Source organism: Arachis hypogaea, chromosome 2, assembly GCF_003086295.3.
Source record: "Arachis hypogaea cultivar Tifrunner chromosome 2, arahy.Tifrunner.gnm2.J5K5, whole genome shotgun sequence".
Classification (NCBI taxonomy): domain Eukaryota; kingdom Viridiplantae; phylum Streptophyta; class Magnoliopsida; order Fabales; family Fabaceae; genus Arachis; species Arachis hypogaea.
In genome coordinates this window covers 89,003,448-89,016,291 of record NC_092037.1, presented here as the reverse complement: position 1 = coordinate 89,016,291, position 12,844 = coordinate 89,003,448, and the positions used below count along the sequence as shown (strand labels likewise).

The window sequence follows — 12,844 nt, the reverse complement described above, 5'->3', positions numbered from 1 at the left end:
AGCAGGCTAGATGCATATGCGGTACCACAACATCTCGTCACCCTTAGGCTTTATTTAATTCTTGTTATTGTATTCTATTTAAGTGTTTTCAATTTGGTTTAGGCGAGGCTCATTGAGGACATAGCACAGGTGGCCATCCCCACTTATAAGCCCACTCAACAAGGGCTACCTTGCACATATGCCTCTGTTCCAGTACAACCAAATGGGTGAGTCTCCCTCAAAATCTTCAAAGGTTGTATTTATTAAGTTTCATTTAGATATTTTCTGGTTCTCCTAATACAATCTGTTATTTCTATTCAAATAGTTTTGATTGTGGGGTGTATGCAATAAAGTTTATGGAGTACTGGACTGAAGCTGGGAATGTGAATGACTGGGATTATGTGAGATTCCGAATTCTAGCTATAGTTAACTGAATTTTTAAGCACATGCCGTTGTCTGAACCTACATGTAGTTACCTAACTTTGATTTTCACATGCAGGACACTATCAAGTTATATAGATTAGAGATAATACTTGACATCATCCTATGTCACAAAAATTTGGTCATTGGAGATGCTCTGAATGTCGTTAGCAGCCGTGATCGACCTCCCGTGTGCCGCAACCAACCAAGGAACAAACGTAAGGAGGTTAGGACTCCATTTACAACACCTGGGACAAAGAGCATGCTTCGGCGAGCTGCAGGGATGCAAAAGAAACAGCCAAGCAAAAAAAGATAAATATCGAAATAAAAAGGCTGTATATTACATTCTAGTTTACTTAGGGCAGGGTAATCCTCACATTGTGAGATATTTTTTGTTGGGTTTAAATATTTTCCTTGTTTTACACAGGCATTTTGTTTTATATTCTTTTTCCTTCACATGTTTGTCTGGGATAAGTTTATGCACAAGCTGACCAACTGATACACTTTGCGATATTTTTGTTTCCAATTGTTAAGCATGTCACAGTTTGAATGTCTTATATTTTAGATGTCTCCATTTATGTTAGCAGTGTATTGCTATTCAAGTGTTGTTCGTAGGTGCATGAAAATGGATGTGTCTTCCGACAGGTGTTGACAAGTGTGTCCTTTTGATGGATGTGTCTTCTGAAAGGGTGTGTCTTGTTAACAGTAGATGTGTCTTCCATATTTTTATCGGATGTGTCTATGTCTACATGGATGTGTCTTCTGTCATATTTGTCTTATAATAATGTGTCTTTTTCGTACTTGCATGTGATCGCATATGTGTCTTACATGTTTCTGCCTTATTTCTTCCTGTCACCTTCGGAGTTGTCTCAGCATGGATGTGTCCTACACTGGAAGTGACTATCATAGATATGTGATGTTGACAAGGTTCTGCCTACTCACGTATGTGTCTTCTGTTTGGATGTGGCTTTTTAACGCCAGATGTGTCTTCCATATCTTATTAGGATGTATCTATGTATATATCGATGTGTCTAATACCATACGTGTGTTATAAGACTGACTTATTTCATTTTGGTGTTTTCATGTAATCGCATATATGTCTTTCCAGTTACTTCCTAATTGCATCATCACTTTTCAGAAGTTGTCTCAGTACGTATGTGTCTTATACATGACGATATTCTTTTAAAGTTACGAAAGCTTGAAGGTTTCAACGAAGTCTTAAATGATTCATTATGAGGCATAACTCACATTTTTTGTGTAGCAACTGTAAATTTAAAAAATACGCATCCTAATAACAAAAAACTCATTAAGTAATGATATATCCTCAGCTTAAAAAATGTCATTTAAATTAATAAACCTGAATAATTTGTAAAAAAATTAGTGGAAAAAAATAATACTAAAGAAGGCAAGTGTCCATACAAATTCATAATCAAACGTAATCTAAGTATGTCGAAATGAGTATAATAAAGACAAGAACCCACCATGTCCCTGTGATTCGTTCGTTGTCACAGCAGAAACCGCCATTATGTTTGGATTGATAGCTCCGTTATTTCCTAAAAGGTGCAAACATGCATAAACAAGTGAATAACACGTAGAACTTTATCCATCAAGAAATGCTAACATGTGGTTAGAGACTATGTACTGGTAGACACATACCTGAGGTGGATTATTCTTCTTTCTTCGCATAGATCTCTTAATGGAGGCGTCAAGTTTAGATCCAAGCCTCTTCAGTTTCGGTCGACCCTTTGTTGTGACCTTAGAGGGACCTTGAATGTCAGATGCAAGACAAGCTGGGTCACACTGTGTCACCATGTTGTTCTGTGTATTTGGAACACTTCTGGACTCCAAGTTCGCACGATAATCAACCAACTTGGCCCTTAACTCATTAAGACCCGAATGTAAGATGGCCACTTCTTCTTCACATATCACAAATTCTTGTGCCACGTTAAAGAAGTGCGTACACAGTCTCCTAAATAAGTTGTGGCTTTCATCCGATCGCTTCTCGTCATGGCTACTCTTAATGAAAGTGTGTTTTCGCTGTACATTCTTGCTCCATCGAGGGAGAACATAGCAAGATGGTACTCTGCCTACTCCATAATAAAAGTAAACAGCAAGACAGTGACAACAAAGAATACCTCTCGATGCAAACATGTTGCACTCGCACCAAATTTTGTGTGTCGATGGGTCAAACTCGACAATATTGTTCCAGGACCTAGGTTCCCCATATACTATATATTGCTCTTTCACGATCATACGAAATAAATCACCCTCTTGAGTTGCACCACGGACTAAACAATCCCATTTTTTTCCTGAATTCCTGTTGTACTTCCCTAAACTTAGAGGTTGTGTACTCATGCTGAAATTGTCTTTCAATTGTAGAACTCGATGAATAGGGGACAACTCCTTTAGAGTCTGCAGCATCATCTTCCAGTTCCTTTTGCTCCTTGTTCTTAAGCACGTTGTCATATTCATGCACGAACTGAACCAGTCCACTCTTGCAATGCAAGTAACCACCGTAAAAGGCGTGCATACTCTTACTCCGTTGAGTACTTTTCATACCTACCCAAAATTCACCTTGAAAATATATTGGAACCCACATCCGACGTTCGTCATAAAAGTCTACATAACCAACAGAAAATAAAGTAATAATCACCATACAGAGGTTCCATAACAAAACCAATATAAAAGAGGAATATAAGAACACAATACAGAACGAACCTGATAGCCATCTATTTCGCTCTAAGTTAAACTCAACAATGAATGCAGACCAATCCTTCTCGAAATATTCCATAGACCTGGCATTCCAAACAGTGCCATGCATTCTATCATCTATTTTTGTAAACCGAGCATATCCTTCGAGCTTATACGGTATCTTCTTCATTATGTGCCATATGCATCATCGGTTGCGAGTATCTGGAAGGACATTCTTGATAGCACCAAATATGGATTTGTACTGGTCCGTGATGATGGCCTGTGGGGGAGATCCCATGCACCTCAACCATTGCTTAAAGACCCACTCGAAACTACAAATTTTCTCATTTCCCATCAAAGCATGTCCGAGCAGAGTGGACTTACCGTGATGGTTAACACCAACAAAAGATGCAAATGGAAGTCCGTGCCTGTAATAAATCCAACTAAAATTACCAAAAGCAAGCTAAATTCGAAAATCATCAAACATTTAAATAGAGGTAAAACACACCAACATACTTGTTTCTTCTGTACGTTTGTATCAAATGATACCATATCAACATAATATTCATAGGAATCCCTCCATCTTGCATCTACCCAGAGTGCACTTTTAAACTGGTTAGCTTCGTCTACATCAACTGCATAAAAAAAATTCGGGTTGATATCTTTCATTTGCATGAAATAGCTAATCATTTCCTTCACATCTGCGTTTCTGTTAGCACACGCAGCTTGCTCGTAATGAAGTTCCTGACATCCTTTTCTGAGTAACCCAAATTCGACGAGCCACTAAACTCGTTCGCCAGTGCGAGATAAGTCTTGTTGGGCCGTATGCCAGCCTCATCGTTATTCTGAATCACACACTTGGCATGCATGGTCAGTTCTCTGTACTCAGTGTAGTGCACAGCATGCTTGGCAGAACATGGGTGGGTGTGCTTCAGTTCTAGTTTGGAGACCATCCAATTATTCTTCTGCCTGTCAAGCATGACGTATATCCTTGCTTTGCATCTGGTTGTTGTTATTCTCTTTACCTGAGTTGCTGCCTTCACTTGAGACTCCCGATAACCTTCATGACTACAGTGTAACGATTGGTTAACGGGTATCTTTGAATCCTTCCTGGTCTTGTCAAAGTTGGTATTCCTAATCCTGGTCACGAAGCCAACTTTCTTTGCATAATTAAAGTAAAACTCTTGTGCCCGCTGCAAGGAAACAAATCTCAATCCTACGTACGGGATTTCATCTAATGGAATTCCAGTGTGATCGGGTAACTGCAACGCCATTCAGAAAAAAATATCATTCAACACAAAAAGTACTCAACTAATTAAAATAAAAATTTCCTATCTTCTTGAATATTTCACACCTCATGAGTATCCCCTCATGAGTACAGGAATTCAGCAAAATAAAGAATATTATACACCTCATGATTCACTGCCGTTGCATTGTCCTCTACTTGAATAATGTTTCCAGATTCTTTCCCCTGAAATTGATAACCGATAACATATAAACAAAAGACATATCCATGCACCGTTCGACACTCACAATAACTCTTCCACCAACCACTTATCCATTGATATCACCAACTAATAAACAATTTAAACTAAACTGGCGTTGAACAAACATTAATCAAATTTGCAAACATCAATTAAACATGGTGACCAAAACAAAAATGATAAACTGTATGAAAGTGTAGCACCATTCTAGCATAGTTGAAAGAAAGATTATATACACAATTCCTAATGAAGAAAATGAAAACGTAAAATGTAGCACCATTCTAGCATAGTTGAAAGAAAGATTATCCACACAATTCCTAATTAAGCAAGTAAAATCACAATTCTTCCAACAAAGCTTATCTCTGTTAAGAACTCAATATCAAACTAAAAATAAAGTTACATATAAACATAACCAAATATAAGTCTACCATAAAAATTACCTTGTCCACATGTTGTGTGTCATCTTTACTAAGCGATGGAACATTAACGTCGCAAGAATTATACTGATCACTATCATCATATGATGTGCCGTATGATGCTTCTTCAAAAATTGCTTGTTCCATCGACATTATGTGGTCCACGTGGATTCAACGAAGACACATGTACCTTACCGAAGATGGTTGAGGAGAAGAGGGTCGCGTGACACCTTCAAATACTTCAAGTTGCAGTAGATGTGGCCTCCGGGTGAAGGCGATGTCACCGTCGATGGATTAAATGGCGGCGTTCCGGTGAGATGATGAAAAGCAACCCGACGGAGACCGTGACACCTTCAAAGACTCACGTCGCAGTAGATTTATCCTCCGGGTAAAGGCGATGTCACCGTCGATGGATCAAATGGCAGCAATCCGGTAAGATGAAAAGCAAGACGACGGAGATGCAACCAGGAGGAAGAATGAGGATTAAGTTTGCGTGGCGGTGTGCCCAGCTGCGTTTGTAATTGGCATCATGCTACGTTTGTTTGCTATCACTTCTGCACATTTTAAATTACATTATAATGGACCCACCAAATTTTTAATTGACATAACAAATTATATTTAAATTAATTTTAATTAGTGTTGGTAATAGTTGGCACATACAACTCTTGGTACCTTATACTTTTCCTTTATTTTATCAACAAGACCATTTTCTTCATTAATACCATGTTACAACTGGTATATCTAAGATTCACAGTAGCCATTCTCATGCAAAGGCAAAATAATAATACTGGTTAAATGATACTCTTATTTTCTTTCTAGTAGTTATAGGATACACAAATCTACAACGTCAAGTAGCGATCAACTTCTTTTTGGTTCTAAAAAGAATTGATCCATCGTAAAATCTGTTGTAAATAGCAACCGATTTTACTTATCGCTATTGTAAAATTTTTTTTTTGTAGTGTATTTCGTTGCTAATATAAATGAAACGTTTGTACAATTAGGCCATTGAACAACAAAAAAAATGGCGTTTGTAGTATAATTTAGTTCAATTTAAAAAATAAAATGAATATAATTTATTATGATTTAAATTTTATCAATCTAATTTTAATTTTTAATTTAACCTAATTTATTTTAAACGATTGTTACGTATCAATATAAATATACTTTTCAATATAATTCAATTCAAATTATTGTAAGATAGATTGAATTAGTATATATTTAATTTTAAAAAATTTAATAACTTTAAATTTTAAATTATAATAAAAAATAAATCCAATATAAAATTTATAACATAACGATACATAAGTATATATATATAGTAACCATGAGTCCATGTCATGATATTGTTAGCACCTGAACGCCGAATGAAAAAAAAAAAAGAAAAAGAAAAAGAAAACACGATATTAGTGGACAATTTCAAATTTAAAATTTTAATTATATTAGTGGGAATTGGGAAAGATACTAGTGGCACATATTGCCTTGTTAAAAGGTGTAGCTATGATTAGGAAGATGTAGAGCAATCGAACCTAACTCCAAACCTGCAAAGAGAAAGAAAACGTGTTACTCCCGTAGCTGTGCCAACGAGTTTCATGGCATGAGAGGAGAAAAATGGCATCATCAACCGTACCATAGCATTACACTTATCAATTTACTACTGCATATGTCCCTCTCCGAGTTAATGCTACACACTTTTACCTTGCTTGGTAGGCTGGTAGCTCAGTAGTAGTAGCTCAACTCGCTAGACGCTAGGTATCTTAATAAACAAATAAAATTGTCATGTGTATATTAAAATTTGCGATCTTGTGTATAAATATATATATATCATTTAATTTATTTTTAATATATATTTTATATTAATAAATAAGTTTAGCATTAATTTTAGTATATATGTAGTATGTTTTGAACATAAAATAGCAGGTTTCAGTCTAGAGGTGTTCAAATTCAAACCGATCCAAATTAAACCGCTCATTCAATCTAATTCAAATTGAAACCGATTAAAACCGTACTAATTTAGATCTGATTGGATTTTATTTTTTACAAACCGCTGGATCGGATCGGATTTCGGATCTACTTTTCAAAACCGATCCAATTCAATCCAAACCGCACAATGTGCTATAATATTATTATTTTATTATTATATTTATAATTATACTTATAACATGTTTAATTTATTATATATTTTTATATTATTCATATATTATTATTATTTAATAAATAGTTTATGTTCAAAATGTTATTTATTATTTATTTTAACTAACCTACAATTTTATTTCTATGTTATGTTATCGTTAGTTTTTTAAGATATTGTTGAGACTTATTATGTCATTATTAATTATTTAAAATTTAATGTTAAGACTTGTTATATGTATTTAATTTTTTTAATTTACAAAACCGCAAATCCAATCCAATCCAAACCGCTTGAAATTGGATCGGATCGGATCGGATTTTTTTTAAAACATCATCCAATCCAAACCACACCGCAAGTAAAATTAGTGTTCGGATCGGATGAGTTTTTGATTCAAAATCGATCCAAACCGCACCGCAGACACCCTAGGTTTCACATGCCCCTGCTCGTTGTGGTCAAAAGGACTGCCTGGAAGTTATTACTAATAAGGGGAAAATGCTCAGGTACTCTAGTGATAAATTGTAACTGTTGGAACCACCTAACAATTCAACTTTTTCTATTGGTATTTGAGAAGGGAAAGTAACCAGTAAGAATGCGAGAGCTACCGAGAATCTTCATATGATATCGGAGCAATTAATTCCGACACGGTTCACCACTTCACCTCTCTATATAATTTCTTAATATTGCATGAATTGAAACTCGGCATCTTAGTTTCGGTGATGATGAAGTTTCACAAGTTACTGAAGCCACAACCAGCTCCATTTTTCATGTTAGGTATTCTTTTTAACATCTCTACTTTCTTTTAAATAAGTCTTTAATTGATCTTCGAAATATTACTCATATAAGTGGATTTTATTCCTAAAATTTTATTTAAAATATCTAATTATTTCCTTGTTCTCTGTCTCTCTCCCCATCAATTGGGTAATTTTACGTTTCAGGTTTGCTGATAAGCTACAACCTCATGGAAAATTGGCTAAATTCTACGATGATGGACTATCTCAAAGAGTCAATGAATAGTGAAAGGGGTAGTACTATGGTTAGAAATATGCAAGATGGCTTGTCATGTTTGTTTGTCGTGATTGCTTATCTAATGTCAGAAGCCTACACCGGCAGTTTCACTGCAATAAGTTTTTGTGCAAGTGCCTCCACCATGGTAGTTAATTACTATTAGATTCGTATTACTATTTCAATTAAGACAAAATAGAGCGAACTAAACTGATAGTTAAACTAATATTAGTCATTATTTTTAAGGTTTATAATTTAGAATTCTAAAGTTAAAGAATTTATTATTTGAAGTAAAAAATTTTAAGTTAATCGATGTTGACTGAAAAATATTGACTCTTTAATATTATTTTTTAATTAAATATGACATGATGAACAAAATTTATATTTTTAACCAATATTTAATTAATAAAAAAAATTTTATATTAAATTTTAAATCATAAATTTTAAATAATATAAAAATAAAGTATTAATTTAAAATGTTGATAAATATTAATAAAAAATATTAATTCGTAAATATTTTTGGTTAAAGATTTAGCTAACAAGTGAAAACACAAGTTAACACATTAAACACTGAAAATTTATATTAAAAAAACCAAAAATTTCAAATTCCTCAAATATTTATTTTATGAAAAATATATAAACTTAATTAGTTATTATTATGAAGCTCCTGTTCGTTTGTCGTAGCAGTAATTTTGTAGAGCATTGAAACATCGTAAAATCCTTCTGTGTAAAAAAGATTGTTTATTTTTTAAGAAATAATTAAAGTTAGAAGTTTAAGCTAAAAATACATAATAAAAAAAAATTAGAATTTTTTACTACAAAGATAAATTGATTATTTATATTTATTATTTTTTATATATTACTAATTTTATAATTAAAATGTGTCATATGTCATTTTCTCGTTACAACTAAAATCAAATCTCTTTCTTTTTAAAATTAAAGAGTTCTTTCTTCCCCTTCTCTCTATCTCTCTTATTCCTTCACCTAATATATATTTCTTATATATTATTATCAATGACTAATTATAAATTTGACTATCAAATTATGTAATATGACATTCTCTAATTGTATTTAAATAAAATCAAAATTAAAATTAAAATTAAAATATAACTATATTATATATTATATATTACTAACTAATTTAATAACTAAAATGTATCAAATGACACTCTCTTATTAAAATTGAAAGAAAATATTTTTCTCCAAAATTAATAAATTCCTTTTTTACATTCTCTTATCTACCTCTCTCCTTTTTTTCTATTTTTCTCTATTCTTTCCACTCTAAATATAATTTGTAATTTATATTTTATATTTTTTACAAACCAAAATATGTCACTAGATATTTTTTCATTACAATTAAAATAAAATTTTCTTTTTAAAATTAACAAACTCCCTCTCTCATTTTTCTGATTTATCTTCCTCTCTTTTTTCTCTCATTCTCTATTTTTCTCTACTTTTCTGTTCTACAAAAAGTAAAATTAATAAAATAATATAATTTAAATTAAAAATATTATTATATGCATATTTTTTATTTAGTTTTAAATTTTTACTGCTTACCTTTCTAATCTATATTTTTAAATCTTTTCTTTCAAATATTTATTACATATAATTTAGAGAAAATACTTATGTTGTGATTAAAAGTTAGAATCAATATTTAATTGTTTAAAAAAAATTAATTTTGTGTTAATTTATAACTATCAATATAATTTTTTTTATGCTAATATCTAATTATATTTTTATATACATAGAGAAAAAATATTATTTTTAAATAACAAGCATAAAAATTACTTATTTTTATTTGTACAACAGAATTAATACCTAATCAAATGTAAAAGTATATACATTAAATTCTTTTAAATTTTAGATAATGAATGTTAAAATTAATTATTAATAAAAAATTAAACTCTTTCACATACATGAAAATAATAACTAAAAATCATATTATTTAATTTGTTTTTATCTATGGAGAGTTTGGTCTTCTTAGCCGACGGGGACTTTTACCTATGACAGTTTTGTAAAAGTAATTTAATTTTATAAATCTTTTGTACCATAATTTATAATGTCATGACAAAACCAACATAATTTTAAAAGATTTATATTCCTATAATATTATTACGGGTAAAAATATTAGTATTATTTGCTAATTTAGTTCCCCATGTATATCAAACTAAATACGGTATATTATAAAATAAATAATAGTTTAATATCCTTTAATTTTTAGTGAGTTTTCCTTATAAATTAGGTCTTTAAATTATTACTCAAATAAATTAAAGAAGCTAAGGATATTGAAATTACATTTAAAGTTAGACTATGTAAACAGTAATAAAATTTTCATATAATAATTGTACAAAACTGGTGATCATATCATATGATAAGTTGTATTAAGATAGTCTCTTTTTTTCCTCTTCAGATTCTGAAAATGTGATTTATAACTTATTCCTTTTATATAATTGAAATAACTGAATAAGAACTGTTTTTTGAAGGTTACTTTATAGTTTCTAAAACAAAAGATTTATAGGAGATATCTCTTAGATTTTAATTATCTTCAAATGAACCGATTAAATCACTTAGATATTTACACAATGAACGAAGGAAAATATTTTAATTAGTTATGCGTGTGCATTAGAATACTAAATATATATTTAAAAGATGTGAACACAATCTATGTATTTATATATCAGATTTGTTGGCTAATGTTTTTTTTTTTACAATAACATTGTTATTTATCAAATATGGTAGAATTCAAGTTTTTTTTTTTTTTTTCCTTAAAGATAAGTATCTATTATCTACATTGTTTTTGCAGGGTTCAATGTTGTTCTGGATATCTTCAATGTCAGATCGCAAGTACTTCGAATATTATATGGTCATTGTAGCAATTGCTCTTCTTACAATGGGAAACATCGCCGGTAAATGTTTGTCCCAAGATTTTTTCGACTCTCATTTGGAGGAGATAGCGAGAGCTAAAAAAGAAGAGTTAGGACAACAAAGCATAAACAACAATGCAAGGCTATACTATATCTCTTTTGCGTGGACGATCTTTCTATGTTTTTGTTCGTTTGGCGCAGTCGTTATTTGCTCTGTAGTTGCTGGTGATAATCCGTGGCACGGCATTAGATTTGTGTCACCATTCATGGTAGGGAGCTATATGTTGTTCTACTTTGGATATGCATGGTACAACCATGAAGATTTGCTTCCTGAAAGCAATGTTGGCAAGTTTTGTAGAGTGTGCAAAGCAGCTTATAGGAAAAGGATTTTGGCATATTTAACCACAGAAGATGGATATTACTGGAAGAATTATAAGCAGGGACATCTCTATGAGGCTAACCATGGCCAAGACCGGGTTGTAAGGTTGTTACCGCGAGTACCTTGGGGGTTTGGATGGTTGGAAAAAGCAGCTATAATTGACCAGAAACAAAGTGAAAATCATGATGTTAGTCCCCATATGCAAGAGACGAAAAGGGAGCTTTGCACAGTTAAGGAAGTTAGAGAAGCCAAGAGCATTGTGTTGTTGCTCTGTTGGGGGTTTTGCTTATTCCCTTACAGTTTTGTTGCGGCTTCTGGGAACACTTTTTTTGTTTCACAAGCGAGCAGTTTGAAAAGTTTCACGCCTAATGACATTTCCGGTCTCTTCTTACTCAAGACCACCATGACTGAGATGGTAATACCATTGCTTTTCCAGATAGTGGAAGAACCTCATGTGGCTAAGAAGATCAGCAAGATCATCATCAAATTTGGAGCCAAGAGAAAAATAAAAGATTCAACGACCGTGAAGATTGGTATTGGAATGTTTCTTGCTGCGATTTCTTGTGTCTTCGCATGGAGAGTGGAAAATCATATACTGTATTCGACAGGAATTATGAGTAAACTGGTCTTGATTCCACAATTTCTGTTGTTAGGAATGGCGGAAGCGCTTGTTGAAGGCGGTCTATCCAAGTTATTCGAGAACTATGCATCAAAATCTGTTAGTAACTTTGCTGAGCCATTCAGTAATCTGGTGAATGGTTTAGGAAAACTCTTGAGCATACCATGGTTCTTGATTTTCGACGGCTGGCTTTATGAATCAAACAACACCGCTAGCCGCCATTTGGACAGATATTTTCTCATATTAGCAATACTCAATATTGTGTCTCTTGTCGTTTTTTTAGTTTATTATTACATGTTTGTGCACAATAATGAATTTCCGGAGGACGAAGAAGAAGAAACAATGATGGAGCAAATATTGGTTGATGATGGTCTAGAATCAGACTTTGAAGATGCAAATGGCGTTGAGCAAAATTCGGCAACTAACCAAGGGCCAGAGGTTCCCGAAGAGGATAAGGAAATTGAGATGGAGCAAATATCAGAGCATGATCATGAAATAGAGCCAATTTCAGAACATGCAACGAGAGAAGAACATTTGACAACAATCTTTGAAGGAGATTCCAATCTCCAGAACAAAGGGGTACTTCTTGTTGTAGTAGAAAGTAACGAAGCATAATTGCTTGTTGTTCTCATTTTAGACTTGTAATTTTTTGTTACAACAATTGTTCTAGTTACTCGATCCTCTCTCTGTTTTGAGCACCTCTTATATTGAAGGTGACTCTCTATTTGTAGTTAGTTGAACGAATCAATATGAGGTATTACTCAATGAAACCTTCTTCTCTCTAAGAGCAATTCACTTTACCAAATCAGTGTGGTACCTTCACCAAATTTGAACATGCATTCATTAATATACATCCAAAATT

The 12,844-nt window shown here is 32.6% G+C and overlaps 2 protein-coding genes across 2 annotated transcripts; one reads left to right on the top strand and one right to left on the bottom strand.

Annotated features, from left to right (window-relative positions):
• Nucleotides 1–3,295: 3,295 nt before the first annotated feature.
• LOC112727626 (protein FAR1-RELATED SEQUENCE 5-like) lies at nt 3,296–5,143 on the bottom strand. Its single transcript, XM_025777453.1, has 5 exons — nt 5,015–5,143; nt 4,502–4,561; nt 3,812–4,352; nt 3,607–3,725; nt 3,296–3,553 (listed from the first exon to the last, which is right to left on the bottom strand). Exons 1-5 carry the CDS (start codon nt 5,141–5,143, stop codon nt 3,296–3,298), a joined length of 1,107 nt encoding a protein of 368 aa, XP_025633238.1.
• A 2,557-nt stretch (nt 5,144–7,700) lies between these two features.
• Nucleotides 7,701–12,787, top strand: LOC112749998 (protein NRT1/ PTR FAMILY 5.4-like). Its single transcript, XM_025798474.3, has 3 exons — nt 7,701–7,889; nt 8,054–8,268; nt 10,924–12,787. The coding sequence occupies exons 1-3, from the start codon at nt 7,835–7,837 to the stop codon at nt 12,595–12,597; spliced, it is 1,944 nt and encodes a 647-aa protein (XP_025654259.1). The 5' UTR covers nt 7,701–7,834; the 3' UTR covers nt 12,598–12,787.
• Nucleotides 12,788–12,844: the final 57 nt, after the last annotated feature.